Source organism: Portunus trituberculatus, chromosome 15 (genome assembly GCF_017591435.1).
Source record: "Portunus trituberculatus isolate SZX2019 chromosome 15, ASM1759143v1, whole genome shotgun sequence".
NCBI classification, from domain to species: domain Eukaryota; kingdom Metazoa; phylum Arthropoda; class Malacostraca; order Decapoda; family Portunidae; genus Portunus; species Portunus trituberculatus.
Genome location: NC_059269.1, coordinates 16,513,629 through 16,537,628, shown reverse-complemented (window position 1 = coordinate 16,537,628; position 24,000 = coordinate 16,513,629). Strand labels below are relative to the sequence as shown.

General features: G+C 43.0%; 1 protein-coding gene across 9 annotated transcripts in view; it reads left to right on the top strand.

The window, feature by feature from the left end:
• LOC123504316 overlaps positions 1–24,000 on the top strand; it is a 380,235-nt gene that overhangs the window by 211,307 nt on the left and 144,928 nt on the right. For all 9 annotated transcript variants that reach the window (XR_006674804.1, XR_006674806.1, XR_006674805.1 and 6 more), the window contains exons 2-3: positions 14,816–14,924; positions 17,910–18,129. Coding sequence is in view for 2 of the 9 variants with exons in the window: in XM_045254740.1 (XP_045110675.1) it covers positions 14,816–14,924; positions 17,910–18,129 (329 nt within the window). In the remaining 7 variants the exon portion in view is untranslated. The remainder of the gene's footprint in view (positions 1–14,815; positions 14,925–17,909; positions 18,130–24,000) is intronic.

Below are 24,000 nucleotides of genomic sequence, written 5' to 3'. Positions count from 1 at the left end.
CCGAGCGATCCAGCTACGTCGGTGTGTGTGCTGTGTTGTGTTGAGCCTGGATGTGTTTCTTGAGTCCGGTACTTGTGGTTGAGAGCTTCAGTCCACTGTTTCCTCGTGTACCCTCAGAAAGACTACTTGTAATTGGCTTCAGTGTAGTTTGTTTTGGGTGGTGGTAGTGTTCTGTGCTGTGTTCATCCTTCCGTTACTTTCTGACCGTCTGTGCTCGTCTGTTTCTGTCTGTTTGTAAGGTGATGTGTGCTGGAGTCTTGGTTCTGTTGTCTTTTTTTCTAAATATTCATGGATTTTCATTTCTGCTATTTTTTTTTCGAAGAATGTGCTTAGTTTCGTAATTTTGTTTGATTTCTAAGTTGTTGTTTTTCTCGAATTCATGTCCACAAAAAGAAAGAAATCCAAGAAAGCAAGAGAGAGAAAAGGAAAGAAAGAAAAGTAGGTTATATTTATTCGGACATATCTCATCACTGGAATTTAAGTTCATCTCATGCCTAATGTTCCAGGCGCTTTACATAACAACAATTACCACCCCACCATAACACTATTTCCTTCCCTAGCACGTAAATCAATGCATCGATGCCAATAACCAAATTCATCAAAGTAAAAATTTCATCTTCTTTTAGTTTTTCTTTCACGACACGAGAAATAAATCTTTCCTGTACGGTTGAGGAACTTCCATTAATTTTGCCAGCCCATAGAAATTTCAGACCTCTTTGGCAGGAAGGGCAGACGTGGGGCTTTAGGCTTCCGGGGTGCCAGTGGTGCTCTTGAGGTGGATGGAAGGAGGCGAGTGAGTATGAAAAGGACAAGTTAACAAAAGACAGAATGAAGAGGAGTAGAAAGCAAAGAAAGAAATATTAAAAAAGTAGAAGACAGAAAGTGTATTTAGAACAGAAAGAAAGAAAAACCACAACGATAAGGAAGAAGAAAAAAGAAAGTAAGAAGACGAATGAGAAAACGGAATAAACGAAAAAAACATAAATGAACCTTAAATGGAAATCTTTAGTGATGAATTGACATGGAAAAAATCAAGAATGTTTCCAGAGAGAGAGAGAGAGAGAGAGAGAGAGAGAGAGAGAGAGAGAGAGAGAGAGAGAGAGAGAGAGAGAGAGAAAGAGAATTACAAGAAATGGCTACGTTGTAAAGTGACAGACAAGACAGACAAGCGAGCGTGCTGAATATTGGTGAAGAGAACGCTGAGGTTCGCTGAGGTGCGCCAAGGCTACAGGCATGATCTTTATGATGGTGGAGATAGGACAGGGAAATACTGTTGTCACTCTTCATCTCTCGCGGCGCCGACCGGGTGGAAAGAAGCGAGGGGAAGGAACGACTGAGGAGGGAACCAGAGAAATGATGTTCGTCAGTGGCAGCAGAATTGTAATATTTCCTTACGTTGTGTGTGTGTGTGTGTGTGTGTGTGTGTGTAGGGGTGGAGGTTAACCGCTTCAGTACTATGACACGTTTTCATTCTGTTCACTTACTTTGGTGATTTTCTACAGCTTCAGAAACTCATGTGGTATATTGAAATAGTGAAGACTCTGTCCGTTAATCTTCTGACCTCCATAGACCCTTGCTAATGTAAATAAAGTTATCTAATCGTACACAAAACTTAGGGTAAAAATATGTCCCAGTACTGAGTGGCTTAAGAGAGATAGTCACCCATCCAAGTGCTAACCAGACCCAACGTTAGTTAACCTCACTGATCGAAGAAATGTTGGTGGTTGTAGTAATGATGGTGGTGGTGGTGGTGGTGATGGTGGTGTGTGTGTGTGTGTGTGTGTGTGTGTGTGTGTCATTACGATATTTTTCCCTCATTATTGCATTCCATTCTTTCCTTCCTCCAAGCTCGTTCATTTGGGGAAATATTTCGTTTTGGAGCGATAAATGAGAAAAGAACATTTTGTTGATTGGAAAAAGAAAATAATCCGTGAGAGAGAGAAAAAAAAAAGGATATGTCAGTCGAAATTCCATCTAATTCTCTCTATTTCACCGTGTTTCATAAATGTGTTTCTTCGGTGTCTCAAAATGCCTTCTCTTTTTTACACGATAGTTTTTTTTTTTCTCTCCTCACACTATTTATCCCACGTTACCTCATCTCCTCCTCCTCCTCCTCTTCCTCCTCCTCCTCCTTCCTCCTCCTGCTACCACTTGTTTTTATATTTATCTTTTCCTGGAATCTTTCTCAATTTTCTGGTCTCTCTCATATTTCCTCGTCCTTCATCTTTTTCTCTGCATTCTATCTCCTCTTTCTTCTCAGCTTTTGTTACCATTTTCTTCTTTCTTCCCTAAGTCTTTTCTTTCTCTCTTCTGCGTTATTTTTTCTGTATCAGTTATCGTTGTCATCGTCTTCATTTTCTTTATAGTCACTCTTGTCTTCCCTGTCGTCCTCATTATTCTCTTTATCCTCCTTCTTTATCCTCCTTTCGTGCAGGGATCGTGGGAGGAGGGGGAGGTCCTGGAATACTTCATCTCCTAAAGGTGAATTTTTGGGTGAGCTGAGTGAAACTTTTCCCTAATCAACTCCCTGAATATTATTAGAGCGACAGTTTCCTTTTTTCATCGCCCACACCTGACAACCCACGCGATGACAGGCCGCTTCACAGGAACCTATTGGATTATGAGGCGCAGGAGAGGTGAGGGACGGTACCACCCTTTCCCTCCCAACACAGCGACTGTCTCATTAACTCACGCGATGTTTGGTGTATGAAAAGGTGGTATCGGTGTTGTTATTGCAATGAGAATACCGGTAAGGAATTTCCTGCACTTAAATGATAGGTTGTATGTGTATTGCACTGTCAGATTTGGAAGGTTTTGGAGAATGATTTAGGATTTTGTGGGTTACTTGATTTTTTGAGGTAGGAAGGTCACATGACATCAACAGCAACTACAGTAATTACTACTTCTACTACTACTACTACTACTACTACTACTACTACTACTACTACTACTACTACTACTACTACTATTAACTGCTACTTTTTCCAACATTACCACCAACACTACTCTTACCCCATTAGTTCCATTACCATTAACACGAGCATCCGCATCTATTTAGCATAACATAATTACCGTGTTTCATTAGATGCCATTAACACATCTCCCTTCTGTATAAAACGCTTACATTAGGGACGTCGAATCTGCTAATTTTATTTAAATATTTACCTCTAACCACCTACCCACCACCAACCCAGCCACCAACACACACACACACACACACACACACACACACACACACACACACACTACACACACTATTCGTGACCCAGGCCAGCGAGGGGTCCACAATCCCGTTAGAAATTTTCAGCGTTTTTTTTTTAGTCCAAAGTTGTGATGAATGAACCCACTTAGGAGGCTCTGTAACTCGGCTGTAATTACGTCTCCATTGATCATCAGGGACGTAAAGGGGACCACTTTTTTTAACACTCCTTGAGAAATCCGGGAACTTTATAATTAATATGCAAAATATATTGAATTTATTAACGTGCTCAGGAAGGTCGGGGTTGTAGAAGGTGAATATGAGTATGCTATTACTCCCACTAATCTTCGATACACTTTAGGATCTGAGGCGTAATACTTATTCTTGTTGAAATACGTAAACACATCTTTCGAGGTAAGGAGTTTTAAACCTTTGATAGCTACCGCTTGTATGACAAACTCAGTTACAGTAGATTTTAATAATTGCTAAGATTTTGACGGCTCATGTTAGTGTGACAAGCTATTTGAGTAACTGCGTACACGACCTTACTTGAACTTCAATATGTAATTAGTAGGGAGAGAGAGAGAGAGAGAGAGAGAGAGAGAGAGAGAGAGAGAGAGAGAGAGAGAGAGAGAGAGAGAGAGAGAGAGAGATAATTGGAGAGGACGAATGTAATCAAAAGAAACAAAAGGAAAAGCGAGTTTGATTAATGAAGAAGAAAAGCCTCATTGTGAACGATTTGGGAATGATAAAACGAGCAGCTCAGTGCAGCCGGAAAGCTGGAAAGCCCCGCCAGACGCACACCGTCAGCCGGCTGGGGACGTCACGAGGCAAATCCTGAGAACGATGGCGTCTTAACCTACTACCGCGAGGGATGAGGCTTGCAATATGTCCACGACTCACACTCTACCTTTTCTACAGAAGTCCTCCACGTGGCAGCCTTCCCGTCCTGCCTTATTGTGCGAGTCACGTCCTCGCAACCTTCCTTACTCCACGTTAGTTACCGAGAGCCAAATTGTAAAGCACCTCTCCATCGCACATCCACTACTTTCTAAAGGCTTTGGTTGAAGTGACACATATTTTTAATGGTGTTTTAATGAATTCAGTGATGGATTAACTAAATTCCTACATTAATAACAGGAAAATATATGGTTAGTCGTATCTGTGGCTTTTGAAAGTAGTTGTAGTGAGATAACTAAGCATTTCAATAAGTCTAAAAATCCAGTTCCAAATTTTGTGGGTTTACGGTACTCTGGTGCATGTTCCGCCCTGCTGAAGAGTCAGTGGGGCGTTAACGGTGCTCTGAAAACGAGTCAGTGTCTGCTAGGTCTTAGGGAAGCTCATTTAACCTGATTGAGAACCCCGCACGGTTTTCTTGGCCTAGGAATGCTTGCTGGTGTGTACTTGGTCGTGTATAGAAGGTAACTTGTGTATAGGTTCGTTGGTGGAAGATTTTCTCAATATATTTTTTTTCTTTCACTGCGCAGCTGTTGTGTGTGTGTGTGTGTGTGTGTGTGTGTGTGTGTGTGTGTGTGTGTGTGTGTGTGTGTGTGTGTGTCTTTTCTACATCGATCTGTCTGGCTATCTCTCTCTCTCTCTCTCTCTCTCTCTCTCTCTCTCTCTCTCTCTCTCTCTCTCTCTCTCTCTCTCTCTCTCTCTCTCTCTCTCTCTCTCTCTCTCTCTCTCTCTCTCTCTCTCTCTCTCTCTCTCTCTCTCTCTCTCTCTCTCTCTCTCTCTCTCTCTCTCTCTCTTTTTTTTTTTTTTTTTTATTTAAACAAAACTTAATACAAAGGAACATGTACCCAAAGGCGCACTGTCGTGTGCTACCTATTCTAAGGGTACTACAATCTATTTCTCTACAATATTTACAAGACTTAAAAATAGATAATATACAAGATGGTCAGCATGTAAATGGAGCACTATTCGTTTCACTTCACTAGCACTATTCACGCACTGCACTACACTGAGTGTCACGTCACAAAGAGTGTCAGAGGAGTTGGCAGTGTCTGTCTCCACTTATGTGCCATCAGTTTGACACTGTGAGTGTTCATCTCCTGGACGTGAGGCACCGCGGCCGTGAACAAGTTCCACATCCTGGAGACGCGTCCTGCGAAGGTGCGTTGATGCTGACACCCGTGGGATCGCGGCACCTCTACGGCGTCACCACCATTGAGCACCGTTCTCGTGCTCCGTGCGGTGACTCTTAGAGGATGACGCAGCCCTGCCAGATGTGGCACTCTTTGCACCTGTGCCTTATGGAACACTACGATCGCCGCCACGTCTCTGCGGTGTTCCAGTGAATCAAGGGGACGCTCAGGCTCTGGGTGAGGTGGTAGTGCAGCATCTACTAGCCGTATGGCGCGGCGTTGGATGCTGTCCAGTCTCCTTCTGTGTGTGGCGGCACAGGACATCCAGGAGAGAGCTGCGTATTCAAGGTGGGGCCGCACCTGTGCCTTGTACAGCAGCAGTCTCCCCTTCCTGTCGAGGAAACTGGCGATCCTTCTGAGAGCGGAGATCCTGTGAGAGGCTTTCTTGGCAATGGTTTTGACATGCCTGTCAAACCTCAGCCCTCGATCCACCTCCACTCCAAGTATCTTGACGTCATCTTGGAGTGGGAGAGCAGCAGCGCCAAAGACAACTTTCCTGCCATTGCTGCCATGGCGGCTGGGGACCGAGAGACAACCATTGCTTGTGTCTTCTCCGGCGCGAATGTCACTTGCCAGCGAGCACCCCACTCCTTTATCACTCGTAGCTGCTGATTGATGGCCTCAGCAGCCCGCCCACTGTCCTGGCGTGGATAGGTATAGGAGAGGGTGCAGTCATCAGCATAGGCCTTGACTCCTGGCAGTAGCTGGAGAAGATCATCCACGTAGATATTCCACAGGAGTGGGCCAAGAATTGAACCCTGTGGCACTGATGCCTCCACAGGCAGGGACTCAGATGTCTCTCTCTCTCTCTCTCTCTCTCTCTCTCTCTCTCTCTCTCTCTCTCTCTCTCTCTCTCTCTCTCTCTCTCTCTCTCTCTCTCTCTCTCTCTCTCTCTCTCTCTCTCTCTCTCTCTCTCTCTCTCTCTCTCTCTCTCTCTCTCTCTCTCTCTCTCTCTCTCTCTCCTCTCTCTCTCTCTCTCTCTCTCTCTCTCTCTCTCTCTCTCTCTCTCTCTCTCTCTCTCTCTCTCTCTCTCTCTCTCTCTCTCTCTCCAGCAGCGGCAGTTCCCCTTTCACAGTGGTCTACGTACATTGTCTCCCTTAAACTGATGACTATTCAAGCGCTCTTCCTTCCTCACTCATTCATTCCTTCATTAAGCTTTTCTTTTCTTCCTCTTGATCGTCGGGTTAACTCTACGTACACGTTGGACAGCCTTCCCCGCCCTGTAACTCCCAATATTTACGAAAACCATTGAGGAAATACGTAAGACACCAGTTCTGTTTCCGTGCAAGGTTATCTTAATTTTTACTATAAAGGAAGGTTTGGGAACTTTTGTATCTATCCTTTGGCTAATTCTATCGGCTCTATAAGGAGACTGGCGACTGAGTGGGCGTTTTCTTTATATTTTTGTTGTTCTTGGCCAGTCCTCTACTCTTACATTAAAAGGCTATGATGCTTTTTTTTTCATTTTTTGGTTTAACTGCCATTTCTTCATTTTCTTTGTTTAGTTAATATTATCATACAAGAGACTGGCGACTGAGTGGGCATTTTTTCTTTATATTTCTGTTCTTCTTGGCGCTTACATAAAAAGACAATGATATTTTTTTTTATTTTTCTGGTTTAGCATTGCCATTTTTTTCATGTTCATTGTTTAATTAGTTAATATTATTGGTGAGCCTTTTTTTTTTTTTTTTTTTATGTTGCCCTTGGTCAGCTTTCCCCTCTGACATGAAAAAATACACATGTACTTTTAAGAGGGAAGAAAAGTGATGTGATTTCGGTTGTGTCATATTTATCATCACTTTTTCCTCTCCGTCTCTCTATCCGTCACGTGCTTTCGTACCCAATATTTGCTCGAATAATCGAATTTTATTTGCATTTTTTCCTCAATAAGCCGATAATTCTCCCCGTCGACACACAGCACGCCCCTCGCCATGGCATTATCTTCACTCCACACTTTTATTTTTATTTTTCCCCTTCAAGTTTCCTTCCTTTATTCTAATACAGTTACCTATCACTGTTTGCACTATTTTATATATATATTTTTTTTACTTTCTACACTTCTGTCCTTTCTATAATTTTATCTATCATTTTTTATCTTTATCGTTACTATTTCTCTTCCCATTTCCTTCCTTCATTCTAATAATTTATGTCTTTATTTCCAGTTTTCTTATTTTTTTCCTTTCTACACTTTTTCCCTTCTGTCTTTCCTTCCAATAACTTTATCAGTCATTATTTGGCTTCATCGTTACTATTTTCCTTCTATATTTTCTTCCTTCATTCCAATAATCTATGTCTTTATTTCCAGTCTTCTTTTTTTTCCCCTTCTACACTTTCTTCCTTCCAATAATTTATCAGTTTGGCATCGTCGTGATTATTTTTCCTTTTTATCATCATTTTTTTTTTATCTATAGTCATTATTTTGTTTGCTGCAGTTCCCTCCTTTCTTCCAATGTTTTATCTACCATTATTTGCACTTATCTTGTCCCTTTACGTAGTGTTTACTTTTATTTTCTCTTTCGTTTCCTCCTTCTCTTCCGATTACTTACCCATCACTATTTGCCTCCAGCTTTTCTCGTCATTTTTTCTATTTCTTCCGCCTGTCTTTCCTCACCTTATATTTTTTCTCTCTCTTCAACAACTACAAACTTTTGTCTCCTCCTCCTCCTCCTCCTCCTCCTCCTCCTCCTCCTCCTCCTCCTCCTCCTCCTCCTCGTTCTCTATTTTTTTCATTTTCTTTTCTCTCTCTCTCTCTCTCCCTTCCTTTCTTTGACGTTATATTCATTCAGTCTTCCTTCTTCTTCGTCTTCTCTGGCCAAAATTTTCCAAAATGTTTCTTCTTCTTCTCTTCAGTCTTCTTTATCTTTCTCCAACAAACTTTTTTTTTCTCCTTCTTCCATTTTTTCTTTCTTTTCTTTCTTGCAGTTTTTGGGCTTTTGGCTTTTTAAACGGCTGTTCTCCTTGTAGTTCTTTTTCCATCGCTTTCTTTTTCTTTTTGTTTCTTTTCTCCTTTTCTCTTTTCTCATTTTTCGTTCTTTTCTTTCTCCTCCGTGTTCTTTTTCCTACCCCTTCCTCCTCCTCCTTTTTTCCCTTCTTTTCTTCCTTTTCCTCCTCCCCTTCCTTTTTTTATTTTCCTTTCCTCCTGTCCCCTATCCTCCTCCTCCTCCTCCTCCTCCTCCTCCTCCTCCTCCTCCTCCTCCTCCACCGACTCCTTTACAATGGTCGTGGCTGCTCCTGCTTCCTCGTCAATATTCTACTCCTTCTCCTCCTCCTCCTCCTCTTCCTCCTCCTCCTCCTCCTCCTCCTCCTCCTCCTCCTCCTCCTCCTCCTCCTCCTCCATCCTCGCGACTTATTTCTTCGGATTTATTTACCTCCAGCGTCCATCCTTCTTTCCTCCTTCCTTTCCCCCTTTCCTCTCGTCCCAGTGTTGGCTGCGGTTCATTACTGGGCGACAAAAGGACCTTCCCTCCCACCAATATGGTCTGCGCGCTGATAATCACCTCTAATTTCCCTCCTCAACACAGCAATAGATAAAAAAAATGAAGTTCGATTCTCTATTATTTGTCCTCCCCTCCTGACCGACCCGACGAGGCAGGAGATGGAAAGGATACGTGATGTTTCCGTTACTGTCTGTTATTAATTGTCTCTGGGAGTGTTTGAGGCGGGTTTGTGTCGTGCTACGGCCGCTGCTCCTCGACTACGATCTGCTTGGTCGGTAAATAGCAACGATTGGGGCTAAACGTCAGCCAGAAATTAATTGTAAGGGATAAGAGTGTGTTTGTAGTGTTTAGAAAGCACACACACGTCATTTTCGCTGACTGATATGGAGGAGGGGGAAATTTGTAGTGTATCTCGAGTCACTTCACTTATTGCAGCATTCGCAGGGTAAAAATCATGGCTTATTTTCGTGAAGGAGGAAAATGAAACGCGGTGTGGTGTGGCGAAATGTGACGGCAAGGTAAATTGAGCCATTTCTTTATTGCACACTGGGAATAGATGGAGTGTATGCATTCTAGGCTTACACACGAGGCGGCTTCTCATTTGCCTTGCGTTGTTTACCCTTTGCGACATAGTGCACGGAAATGTTGAGTCTGCTATCTTGAACTCAGCGTCGAGACTGAGGACTGCTTATGTGGTTGGCTGGCGTGGGCTGTGTCTTGTGTCTTCTCGGCAGGTACGGCGCTGATACGCAGGTAGATGGCAGGGGCGGCATTGTCTATTGGCTCTGAGGCGACAGTCCTTCTGGAATCCTAACAGTAAACAGTCATGGGCCGGTAGATATGAGAGGCTTTGTGGATGGCTTGTAAACTGGATGGGCGAGCGGCTGTGTGCGAGTGATTATTGAAGTCTGCCGCGCGATGTTGGAATCTGTCGCTCAGTCTGTTGTTGGTTGCTGGGCAGTTAGGGAGAACTAAAGGTGGTCATATGCAGAGTCGAGAGGTTGTGTGTGACTGGAGAATAGAGCGTTAGTTGATAGGTGAAAGAAAAGAACACATAGAGCGCTGGTAGGTAGGTGAAAGAAGTACATATAGAGCGCTAGTTGGTAGGTGAAAGAAAGGGACACATAGAGAGCTAGTTGGTAGTGAAGAAAGGACACATAGAGCGCTAGTTGGTAGGTGAAAGAAAGGGACACATAGAGCGCTGGTTGATAGGTGAAAGAGAGGGACACATAGAGATAGTGAACAAGGTCTGGGTTTTGTTGTCTGTGAAGGATGAGGTTTTAGTTGACAAATGGTGAAAGAAAGACAATATTGAGGTTTTTATTTTTCCTATACTTGGGAAGAGTAAAATGGTTGGTGAACAAAGAAAGTCGAGATGTTGTTTTCTTTGAGTGAAGAATGAGGTTTTAATTGAGAGTTAATGAAGAAGACAATACTGAGGTTAGTTTACTTTACAATAGTTGAGAAAGACTAAAATTGGTTGTGCTTTGACTAATACTTTACACTCTCTACTCACTCTCACTTCCTGCCTTCCTTCCCTCTCACTGAATGACTTTTCCTTCACTTTCCTTCCTTGAACTCTTTCTTTGTTCCTTCCCTCTCTCCTATCCTCACCCCTACCTTCCCTTTAACCTAACTTAACCCAACCTTCACTTCGTACCTCTCGTCGCTCACACACGGCTCCTTGCTTCTCTCCCTCCAATCATGCACGCTGGCTTTCTCCTTTCTTCCCTTACCCTTCCAGCGGCGGCTCGCACCCACCTGGCCAGCTATCGCCTCTTGATTAATGGTCGTGACGCGTGGTGCCGTGAGCCAGCCAACAGTCCTTTCAACCTCTGGGAACACATAACATGTTTGTGATTCAGGACCGAGACTAGTGAGCTGGAAACTCCTTGTACGTATATGCCACACATTTCAGAGGGAGTGATCGAGTTTCTATTAATTACCAGGCTTGGATTTGGGCGGAAGGTGGAGTATTAATGCTTGTTATAAGGGACTTTCTCGTTTCGTAGTGGTTGGTGCGAAGTATTTAGTGTTGCTGGGAGTGACAAGGCGCTTAATTTGTATTTGGTAGAGGATGATGTGCTGGTATATACAGACTTACATACAAACACATACACACACACACAAATAAACTAACAGGCAGAGGAAAAAGAACATACACGCAATCATATATACACAGATAGACAGACAGACAGGTAAACCGTCAGATCTTAGTAAAAGGGAGCGGTAGGAAGAGGAAGGAGGAAGCATTACACACATCAAGCATTGACTAACACACAGACCCACAGACCACCATCAGCTGATCCTCCCTCAAGGCAGCACGCACGGGCGCCACCTCACAAGCCCCGGCACGCCAGCCAGCCACGTCGTTACCAAGACGAATCACGACTTGAGGAATTACATTAAGTGTCAGCTTGTTCAGCATTAGTTCTGCTTGTGAGGGAGGCGAGGCATTAAATCTTTTTGTTGACACTCGTAAAAGTTGCGTAACTCGGCACTTGGTATGAGAGAGATGGAGAGGGAAAGGAAGAGACAGAGAAACACACACACGCACACAACAGCGCAGGTACATACCAGCTCACCTCGACGCGTTACATACTGTCCGCTTTATGTAGGCCGCCAGTGTCCGCATCACCCCAGCCAGTGTGTTTAAATTACAACCTCCTGACGCCGCACTGGTAAGCTTCAACTTTTTCCCTCTCCTTGGCCGTGAATTACAGCCCCCACAGTGCAGCGCCGCGCCTCGCTTCTCACCTCATGAAAGTCACAATAACTAGAGCAACGAACTCTAAGGCCGCACCATCCCACTCCATTTACCTGAAAGAAATATACACGTCCTCCGCTGCTCTCCTGGTGAAGGAAATGTTGCCACGTGTTTGCCCGCCTCATGAAAGTTAGTTGGGAAAAATACTCCTTGCAGAGGGATGAATTCTGAAGCACTCCGGCCTATACCTCGAGTAGTTTGTTTTGCATAGGTGTGTCTAATGTTTTCAGCAATGGTTCGATAGTATTTCTTTATTCCTCTGCAAAGTCACACATTACAGTAATTAATCAAGTGTGAATTTCCACCCTGTCTTTACCTCGTCAGTTTAATGCAGGTTGAATCAAATTACCCTTCTTGTTCTTTCTCTCCCTTCTATCTCCTTCCCTTTCTCTTTTCTCTCTTTCTCTTCTGGTCGTGTCCTTCAGTTGCACTTTCTTCCTCCGCACGCCGCTCCCCTGCCTTTCATATGGGAGGAATGAGTGAGAGTACCTTGTTAAATTCCTGCTGTTAAGGGTGCAAAACATTCCGGACTAGGTAGTTATGCGGAGGGTGAGGGAAAGATACAAGGTTCCTGCTGATACTGCACGTGTTCACCATCACTCATCACTCTTCCCTTGACCCCCGTTGACCTGTAGAGTGAGATGATAGGTCGCCGTCAAGTAGAGCTATGGAAGAGTAACTTGTCTGGTGTTGCTGCAATTTTGGCTTTCGTTATCTCAGAAACTCGTCTCTTTGAATCTTTAACATGAGTGGCACTTCAGATTTCTTCTTCACTCTAACGACTTTATTCCTTCCCTCTCTCCTATCCCCTCACCGTTACCCTCCCTTTGACCTAACTTAACCTAACCTTCACTTCGTACCTCTCGTCGCTCACACATGACTCCTTGCTTCTCTCCCTCCAATCATGCACGCTGGCTTTCTCCTTTCTTGCCTTTCTTTACTCAAGTCTTGTCATTATTAGCAGGGTTCAGGAATGACTATTTAATGCAAACATATGGCATGGAAAGGAGTTGTGTGCGTGGATGATGATTGATAGACATAATAAGTTTTTTTCTTTCTTTTATTATATAGAGACTGCCACATGTAAACTTGATGGCTTCGTGTGTGTGTGTGTGTGTGTGTGTGTGTGTGTGTGTGTGTGTGTGTGTGTGTGTGTGTGTGTGTGTGTGTGTGTGTGTGTGTGCCATCTGTCTGAGTCTTCGCAACGCACACGTGTGATTATGATAAATGAATAATGTTCGATTTCATGCAGCAGTAGAAAGATTCTCGGGAGGTGACAGGGAACATGAATTTAAGGATTTTGCAAGGGAGGCAAAAGAGACGCATCCACTTGAAGGAAAATCACCTGCAGGATTCTCAGGCCACTCAGAGAGAGAGAGAGAGAGAGAGAGAGAGAGAGAGAGAGAGAGAGAGAGAGAGAGAGAGAGAGAATTGTAATAGAAAGATGAGAAAGCAGAAAATCAGCACCTAATGTAATGAATTAATGCAGGAGGGAACGACTCGTAAGAAACGCGAGGAAGATAAAACTACTCGTCCAGTTTTTAGAAAATGTCACCGGTTAAATAGAAGGGAATTGTTACTACTACTACTACTACTACTTCTACTACTACTACTACTACTACTACTACTACTACTACTACTACTACTACTACTACTACTACTACTACTACTACTACTACTCTTATTACTATTACTGTTACTGCCATACTACTACTATTTTCCATAACCAAAGCACAAGCATTATTCTCTCTCTCTCTCTCTCTCTCTCTCTCTCTCTCTCTCTCTCTCTCTCTCTCTCTCTCTCTCTCTCTCTCTCTCTCTCTCTCTCTCTCTCTCTCTCTCTCTCTCTCTCTCTCTCTCTCTCTCTCTCTCTCTCTCTCTCTCTCTCTCTCTCTCTCTCTCTCTCTCTCTCTCTCTCTCTCTCTCTCTCTCTCTCTCTCTCTCTCTATCTATCTATCTATCTATCTATCTATCTATCCTGTCTACCTGCCTTTCTATCCACCTGTGCATTCACTCTTCCACATGACTGTAATTTGCAGGACGCGCGCTTGCTACTCTTGTTCTGTGCCTTATCAATATGCACGGGTGTGTAGGCACGTGCTGGTATGGGCGTATGTATATATGCATCTGCCTGCGTGTCCGTGTCCTGCCTGTCCTGTCTATCTATTGGTTTAGCTTGATATTCGACTTGTTTTTATGGTGTCTGTTTCAGGGTCTGGGATTCTCAATGGGGGCTTTCGTTTTCTTTTTATTAGTTTTGTTTGCCTTTGTAGGATTGGTTCATTTTTATTCCTCCTAGTAATGTTAATAGATAAATAGATGATTGAATGAAAAATGTTATAAAAAGTAAGTTTGAATAGATCTATCTGTCTCTTTTCATTCTTTTTTTTTTTGTCGTTTCGTATGATAGAGAAGGTCTGTCTGTACACACACACACACACACACACACACACACACACACACACACACACACACACACACACACACACACACACACAAAACGTATACATACATGCACATATACAAAACGTTGGGTCTCCTCCAGTGTCCTGTTGATAAGAAGAGAGAGAGGAAGAGGGAGTAAGGAACACAGCATTTGTCATCCAGGCGTCATTACTGGAAATGAAACGGGAAATGGGACAGTTATCATCTTAGTGGTCCTTTGAGGGCAAATCCTTCTTGAGAGAGAGAGAGAGAGAGAGAGAGAGAGAGAGAGATGGTTTTATAGGCGTGAAGATTAAACGTCTTTGTATGTGTGTAAGAGAGAGAGAGAGAGAGAGAGAGAGAGAGAGAGAGAGAGAGAGAGAGAGAGAGAGAGAGAGAGAGAGACAGAGATTTGTATTTCTATCATCTTTCTGTTGTCAAAAAATCGTAAGTCTTAATAATGAGCTGTTTGTTTGCTTATCTACACACTAGTAGTGTTCTCTGGTGCAATAAAGAACATAACAAAGTGTTTGAAGAGATTTTGTGAAGAATCCTCTTGTCTTATTATAATTTATGTTGTTTTAATTCAGTTAAAATTACCTAGTTGCATGTCATCTTTCTACTGTGTAAAGTATATTCTCTCTTCCTTCAGTTTAAATGATCTACTTGTCTTATTATTTGTTGTCTTCCTTCAGATTAAATTCTTTACTTGTCATCTTTCTGCAGTGTAAAGGATTCTCTCTCTTCCTTCAGTATAAATGATCTACTTGTCTTACTATATATTGTCTTCCTTCAGTCTAAATTCCCTGCATGTCTGACCTTCCGTTGTTTCTTGGTTCAGTTTCAGATTTCACTGCCCAGCTCTCCCGCATCCACGAGCAGCATGCGGATGAGATACAGCGGCTGGTGGAGACGTTCAGGAAGAAGAACTCGGAGCTTCGAAATGAAAGGTAAGCCACTGGAGAAAAATGAACGTCAGGTATTACACACACACACACACACACACACACACACACACACATACATCCTTTTCTCCCATTACACACTCGCATACTGAGTCACCCATCTGTTCTGCCACGCACACACCCTCCCATCCACCACACTCCCATCTGTCCCACCTGTCACACGCACAATAAAGTAACAATGAACAGGAATGTCAATAAAGAGCCATTGTCGTTATCCAGGGCAATAACAGCTATTAATGTTCCATCCACCTGTGCCCTGCGCCTCTTGGTCCTTGTTCAGCGGCAGATGTCTCATGTGCAGGTGAAAAACAGAATCTGATTGGCGTCGTTATCATCGTCACGCCTTCCATGTTTTGCGCCTCAAGGGAAAAAGAGTTAGTTGAGTATAAGTGTAGTGTGTTATTTGTATATTGTAGGCAATAGAGACGGCTTGTGTGTTCTCCGTGCAAGAATAGTGTGATTGGCGTCTTTATCATCGTTGCAGCTTCCATGTTTTCCGCCTCGAGGGAGAAGGAATCAGTTGGGTATAAGTGTAGGTAGTGTATCATTTGTATACTGCAGGCAATACATAGGACTTGTGTGTTCTCCGTGCAAGAATACTCTGATTGGCGTCTTTACCATCGTTGCAGCTCCCATGTTTTCCACCTCGAGGGAAAAAGAATCAGTTAAGTATAAATGTAGAGTGTTATTTGTATGCTGCAGGCAATAGAGAGACCTTGTGTGTTCTCCGTGCAAGAATACTCTGATTGGCGTCATTACCATCGTCACACCTTTTATGTTTTCTGTCTCGAGGGGGAAGGAATCAGCCGAGAGCAAGAGCAAGCTGCGTGTACCAGTGTAGGTAGTGTTTATGAATACTGTAGGCAATGGAGTGAAATGATACGTTATTTTTTATATATAATCATCTTTTATGTACGTTATGTATGGCACACTCCCTACTTTAGGCAGCAACACTTGGCGGATCCCTGTGACCTTATTCTTTGTAACTTTCGGTGTACCTCAGTATTAGATGAATTATGGTTAAAGTATAAAATGGGAAGCACAAGTAATTAGGCTGCTAATTAGGATGTACTTAGGCATGTGCAGGCTTTGAAGGGCCCTCGCCTCAAGCACTGCTGCAGGATTCATTGGGGGCCCTTTGATGCATGAAAGCTCCGCCATGAATGGTCAGATTCTTCATTAAATCTATAAGTACAAAAATAAACTGGTTCAGAATGTTATGTTTCTCTCTCTCTCTCTCTCTCTCTCTCTCTCTCTCTCTCTCTCTCTCTCTCTCTCTCTCTCTCTCTCTCTCTCTCTCTCTCTCTCTCTCTCTCTCTCTCTCTGCATTAGGACAAAGGCTGAAGAGTGATTAAGACAAAATAAGATGATGAAAAATAAGGGAATCTCTAAGAAGCAAGCAGGCCTTCACGTTGCCGCCACAGTCTAGAACATACCTGCTTATTTCCCTCAATCACACCGGGAATTGAATATATCTGACCTATGGAGAGGTTTGTGAAAGTGAGTTAGATACACGGTGGTAGCGGTGGTGGTGGTGGTGGCGGTGGTGGTGGTGTGGTGATGGTCTCGTCCACCAGTATGCCCCCCACCGGTGTTGACAGCACAGCGAGGGGCTTTTCCTTCACCAAAAACCCAGCGAACTTGTTGAAATACAGCACCACACCGCCCTGGCTCTGGATCTCCGTGTAGAGGCAGTGCAGGGCGTCGAAGGGTCTCTGGTGGGTGTGCTCCTCTCCATAGTGCTGTGCTGGCAACTGTCGGTGTTGGTGATGGTGATAAACTTAATGGCTGTGAGGATACTCTCGCGGCGGCGGGCGTGTGAGAGGTGACATGCGCTAATCTTCTCAGTAATTAGGAAGGCAGAGCGAGTCCCGAGGTATTAACATTAATTACTATTTCATCAAGTGCGAGATGCAGTTGAAGTCATACGCATTTTATTATTATTTGTTATCTTCTGCTATTTTTGAGCCCAAGGGTGACGCTGACAGCCTGCCGAACCAATAGCAGGTAGAAAAGTAAAGTAACCTGCATGTTTCTCCTATCGAGGCAGGATATCTGTAGAAGGTCACAAGAAGGCTGTACGTTGTAGGTCACAGGTCGAGAAGTAGGTCATGGACGATGGTGCAGGTCAAGCACGGAGGGGAAAGTCGAAGAGAGAGAGAGAGAGAGAGAGAGAGAGAGAGAGAGAGAGAGAGAGAGAGAGAGAGAGAGAGAGAGAGAGAGAGAGAGAGCGAGGTGTGATGTGATAGTGGTGATTATGATAGAGTAAAAATAGAAAAAGTTTTGGTGATAGTGAAACATTCTCTCTCTCTCTCTCTCTCTCTCTCTCTCTCTCTCTCTCTCTCTCTCTCTCTCTCTCTCTCTCTCTCTCTCTCTCTCTCTCTCTCTCTCTCTCTCTCTCTCGACACAGAATTCAGTACAGTTTGCAGTACACTCCCTCCCTTCATGGCGTCCAGTACCTTTCCACGCTGCAGTAATCCGTATGAACAGCGCAGCGTCGTAATTAATACCCGGCTGGCAAGTTTTACCAGTATTTATAAGAGACGGAAGCAATTATTACTACGTCAATCACGGTCATTTCTGGCTGTTTGTGTTTATTTAGTTCATATGAATCACATCGCTTCAGTCAGCCTGTGCGTTTTAGAGAACAGACAGACAGATGCGCAGGTAACCAGACAAACAGATAAATAGAGACCACACAAAAGTTTGGTATTCTAAAACGTTTTCATCTTTCAAAAGTACTGTATTTCAAAGGCCACAGAGATGATTAGTCTGGATTTCATGGTGTTTTTCCCAATCAGTTGCTGAAAATACTGATCAAAATTTTCACCAGAATCACGAAAAACATTCCCTAGCACCCATTAAGACACAATACACCCAGTTTAAAGAACGCACACAGTATTTTTAGGTCTAACTGAAGAGAATACAGTCATGAACGCTTCCATCATAACCTCTCCTGCTCCCCTACAGGCCTTGCACCAGTCAGATCTTCCACGCCTGGGAATCGCTACTTCAGGAGGTTGAGATCGACTCCCAAATCCACGCCGACGTAGCAGGAACTCTGAACCGACACGTGTCACGACCCCTCATCGAGAAAACCTTCTTCAGAAAAATCCAATCACGCAAGGTTTTCACACACCGGGAAAGCTTCGACACCATCCTGGCCAAGACGGAGGACATGTTGAAAAAGGTGAGGTGCAAATTATGGATGTGCTGTTCTTTGTTTTTTATATGAGAAAGTTTTTTTTTTAGGCAAGAGAGGAAAGTTGGTTAAGGGCAGTAAAAAAAATAAAGAAAAATGCCCACTTAGTTGCCAGTCTCCTTACAGGTCCGAGAAAGTTACCTAAAAAAAAAGGGATAAATGTCTTGAAATCTCCCTCCTGTTCAAAGATAACAAGTATACATGTAAAGAAATATCTACTGTGGTGCTGGTTCCTAAATGAGAGAGAGAGAGAGAGAGAGAGAGAGAGAGAGAGAGAGAGAGAGAGAGAGAGAGAGAGAGAGAGAGAGAGAGAGAGAGAGAGAGAGAGAGAGAGAGAGAGAGAGAGAGAGAGAGAGAGAGAGAGAGAGAGAGAGAGAGAGAAAATTTTGATAAGGGATCATTTTAAGAGATTGGAAAGAGGAAAAAGAACTGATTGTGAAATAGAATGTTAGATGAATGAAATACACTCAGTAATCAAGCAGTTAGCGCTAAGGTATTAGAGAGCTGAAGAAGATTAGGTAAATTTACGGATGAAACTGATAAGTGAATATATGAATGTTTCTTGCTGGTTTCTTGCACTTAACTTTATTTTCTTTACATTCTTATCAGTAATTTGCAGTATCCATGTGTGTGTGTGTGTGTGTGTGTGTGTGTGTGTGTGTGTGTGTGTGTGTGTGTGTGTGTGTGTGTGTGTGTGTGTGTGTGTTGGGTTTATAGTCACTTAAGTTTTTTGGTACAGTGTCTCAAGCACCGAATGTTCCGAGGCCTGTTTGCACTCAGGCACATCAGTCCTGAGGATCACCTGACTTGAGTATCATCCGCCTCAGTACCAAGTGACTGGCTCCCTTTGAGTTGTCCTGTTAAGTGATGACTGATGAACTGACAGACACATTAGCGCGGGAGTCGACAATTGCCTAATTCTCTCATGATATTAATGACTGTTGCTGCTTCTCTGAATATCAATCGCCTTAATGATCAGCGGCAATGAAAAATTAACTGCCGTGTTTTTGTTTTTTTTTATCAGAAAATATATGAAAATTAACTTTGATCCTACGATAATCTCTCAGTCACTCAGATTAATTGACCTCTTCAGTACCATGTGTATTCTGGTTACTATTAGGCGACTTTATACAGCTTCAGAAACTCATGTGGGGATTAAAATAGTGAAGATTCTGGACCAATAATCTTCTGACCTCCATAAATCCTTACTAGTGTAAATAAATCACACTCAAAACTCATGGTAAAAATGCGTCCTAGTATTAAAGGAGTTAAGTATCTTTATTCACTGAAAACATGATCATTCAGCAATATGTTTTGGCTATATACTATTTTTTACTTATTTTTTACATTTATTTATTCTTTGAGATCGGATTCATAATGTACATGGAAGTAGGAGCAAATATTTTCGAGACAGATTCCTATCATTGGGTATTCAAAATTGGGGACTGATCCTGCTCCCTCAGTCGCTGTGGGTAGTGAATTAAGACCTTCACTGACTCGTAATATCCCTTGGGCTTTTCCTTCTCGTCTTATGAAACTAGTGGCCATCACGTTAAAATACGGCATTTCTAACCCATAGGAATTACAGATTTTCCCTTGATCCAACTCACGGTAAGACTTCACTTCACTGGCGTTACATTTAAAAGCTTCGAGTGACTTTTAATATCCCTTGTGCCTCCGCTCGTCTCATGAATCCAGTCATCTTTATGTAACACTACGACATATTTAACCAACAGAATTTGTAATGTTCCCCTTCAGCCAAGCCACGGTAACTTGCCAAGCCACTAGCGCCACATTTAAGGCACTCCTACCGACTTTTAATATCCCTTGGGCTTCCTCCACATTTACGTAACAATACTGAATTTCTAACTAATAGGAATTACACTCTGCTCTTCAGCCAAGGCACGGTAACACCTCACTGGCTTCACATTTAAAGGTGCGTGTGAGCGTTACCTGTGACCTCTGAAAGTGTAGAGTAAATGACTTTTCTCCATTTTACATACAGGATTTCTTACTTATTCCTGAGAACTGTCTTTTTCGCGGAAAGAGTCGCGTGATGTGTGTTGCGACAAGCTAAATGACGGTTGGAAATGAAAGACTGGGCGGGAACTGAGCGGTGGTGTTAATGGCGTGGCCGGTGGGTGGGTTGGTGGGTAGTTTGGGATTATTTACATCACCCGTCCCTCAAACCCGCTCTGCTTTACATATAGAAATAGTCTCCATTCCCTTAATGATTTTCCCATATACTCGTACGTATCCCATGTGACGTTTGCAGGATGGGAAAGGTCACGGCACGGCGGAGATATTATTATATTGATACATAAAAGTAATAATCCAGCGAGAAGGTCGGAATCCAATCTAAGATCAAGAGGATTCGTCTCGGAAAATGGAGACACGGAGTAGGAAAATAATTTTAGAGTATTGCTTTTATTGTGGCTTCCGCTGAAACGGGGAGAAGCGAACGGCAGCCTTTCTCTCTCTCTCTCTCTCTCTCTCTCTCTCTCTCTCTCTCTCTCTCTCTCTCCAGTTTTTCGTCTAGTGAAGCTTACCTCGAAACCATTTCAGAAGTTGAGGTATTTCTAGCGTTAAGCGGAGAGCGTTTTTTGAGTCAGAGGGACCACTGGGTTTGTTTTGGAATCTCTCATTCCCTTGCTGAGGTCGTATGGATGTGATGCAGGCCGCGTGTGCTTTTATCGGGATGAATATGGATGATCCACGCAAATCCTGGATCCGCATCCCATTTTCAGCCCCTCCTGCATCCCGTCCACGCATCCACACGCATCCTACCCCCAACCAGCTCTGCCATCACCCCGGCGAAGCAAGACTGGTGGATATAGGCGAACTCTTTTTCGTTAACTATTTCCCTGAACTGTGCGCCACTTTTCACCGTCAGATATCATTAGTGAGCGTCAGGCGCATTGAAGCAGGCAGGGCTCGCGGTGGAATAATGAACGATCACAAGAGTGCATGTGTGAGCCCCATTGACAGTATTCAGTCACGAAAGATTCTTACGCGGGAGTTAAAGAAAGAAAATAAAAGGGAGAAATAACCAATGCAAATATGTATTTATAAAGCACGCCAGACTTAGGATTATTATTATTTTTTTTTACGTTCTTTTCAGGTGACTAATCCTTGGTGTGTGGGATGTGGATGCGTCATTGGGGGAAGCTGTGCAATAGGAAGGAATTGGTTTTCATGGAGTGGTAGATTAATATTGATCAGACGTAGTAATTAAATTGTTGGTAGCGAGTTGTCTCGGAGCCTTAAAAAGATTAGATGAATTTATAGAAAAGAATGGTGGATGGAAATACTTAGCTCTATTTCGTAAGGTGACTACCACATGTAAGCCTAATGGTAACTTCAAACTTCCCTTATTATCTTATAGTCTTAACTCCTTCATTACTGGAACGCATTTTTTATCATAAATTTTTGGAGTAATTAGATTTCATTGACATTAGGAAGGGTCTATGGAGGTAAGAAGATTAATGGCTTCACTATCTTAATTCCCACATAAGTATCTGAGGCTGTATAAAATTACCAAATAGTAAGCAGAAAAAATGTGAAAACGCGTCATGGCACTGAAGAGGTTAATGTTCCTGGCAAGATTATACAAAAGTGAAATGCGGGAGGAATATGCTTGTGGAAGAGCTCATTGAAGTGTTCCTATATATATCTTGCGTCCAGGACTTCTGTACTATTAATATTGATCAGGATAGAAATACAAGTTCATGCAGTCCGGGGCTTATGAGTCTCATGCACGTGTCAACAGTAATTCCCAACAGGTCGGATGATTTGTAATTGGAGTAGTCGATGTTTTCACTGATCCCTGAAATGAGCGTGTGAATGTATCGTGGCGGAAGGCAATGGAGGTATACACGCAAAGTCGAAATTCCCGGTGATAGCCATTTAATTGTTTGCCTTGCTTCATTAATCAGTTGTCAGTGTGATTGAACGCTGCGAAAAGAAACAAAGAAAATCCATGGAAAAAAATATCAGACTTTGTTGCAAGAATTGTCGATAATTTGTAAGCATTTCCTTATTGCTTATTTTACTTACAATAGCCTAACGTGGTTCATTACCTGCTGTGTGATTATATGCATGTACAAACTTAGTGTGAGAAAGCAAGGAATATATCACTTTCAATTCCTGGTATTATTAGCAACTACTCTCAATTTACGTTTGCTTTCCTTGCAGTTGTCTTTCATTCGTTCTTTTACTTACAGTCTATTGAGATATTAAAAATTAAAGGATAGACAATAAAAAACGAGTTAGAAATATAGTGCTGGAACGAAATAGACACAGTTTTCAAGATCTTAGTGATGAGGTAATAAGGAATTCAAATAAAGTTAGACAAATGTGTGGGCGAGGATAACAGGTGAAAATATGACATGTTATAGTACAATAATTGGGATCATGTCAAGATTACCGAACCCTCCAACTCTTTCTTCAATTTCAGGCTCCCCTTCCGCAGCTCTTTCACTCTGACTTGTATGAATGAAATTATGATGCCCAAAACTAACCTCACCCTAACTTTGACCTAACATAACGTAACCCAAACTTTAGCCTAGGTTAAAATAGGTCAAAGTCAGGCTGAGGTTAGTTTTGGTTATCATATTTTTATTCACACGTCACGTCAGCTGAGTGAAAGAACTACGAAGAGGGAGCCGAGATATTAGGACAGCTGGACGGTGCGCTATTATTGACATGATCCAGGGGGCAGCCGTGGTACTGTGGAACCATGCATTCTTTAGGGTCCGAGGGGTCTCCAAGCGCAGGGGTTCGAATCCTGTCCACGGTCCGAGTGTAGGTTGGGCTTCCTCTCTCGGGGCAAGGGTTTCCTAGCGGGTGGGTAATGAGATATGAGGTACCCCCAAAAAAATCCCCTTTAGCCCATAACTTCGCGTGGAAAGCCCACTTGGTATAAAAAAAAAACTGTCCTTACCTTCTTGTGATCTCTTGTCGAGCTCTGATTCCTTCGTATATTTAGTCCGTCAACTGCGAAGCGTGGCATGACATGGGGCATCGTGACAAGGCTGGACGACATCAACAACACTCGACACTACCCTTTTTTTTTTCCTCTCTCTCTTTCATTTCTGACTCGCTTAACGTGGCACATTTTCCCAGGAACTTAATTATGGGCGAGGCTGCGAAACGATTTGCTCTAATTAATGACTCGATACACGGGATGGATGACACTCTGATGGGTCCTTTTTTGCGCCAGTGTAGTGCAATACGCGTGTCGGCACCTTAACTCCTGCTTCCCTTCCCCTTGTTAAAGATTTTGCATTGCCTGTTTAGTGAAAGGTGTGCTAAGTGGAGTCTCATTGTGATTCTGTCCTCTGATTGTGTGAGTGTCATTCATTTGAGGGGACTGATGACGTGTGTGTGTGTGTGTGTGTGTGTGTGTGTGTGTGTGTGTGTGTGTGTATGGTAAGAGTCAACGATTGTTTAATGTAGATCTACGTTGTGAGAATTAAAGGTCAAAAGTCTCTGTCTCTGTCTCTTTATCTGTACGTTCGTTTGTATATCTGATTCTCTCTCTCTCTCTCTCTCTCTCTCTCTCTCTCTCTCTCTCTCTCTCTCTCTCTCTCTCTCTCTCTCTCTCTCTCTCTCTCTCTCTCTCTCTCTCTCTCTCTCTCTCTCTCTCTCTCTCTCTCTCTCTCTCTCTCTCTCTCTCTCTCTCTCTCTCTCTCTCTCTCTCTCTCTCTCTCTCTCTCTTTCTCCTTTAGCTGCACACGTACCAGAAAACAGGATCCATTGAAAATATATATAGTGAAAAAAGAAATGCTCACATATTCGTTCAGTTCTATACGTTCTGTACAAAGATAAAACTACGAACTTCCGTCCTGTTATGTGCCC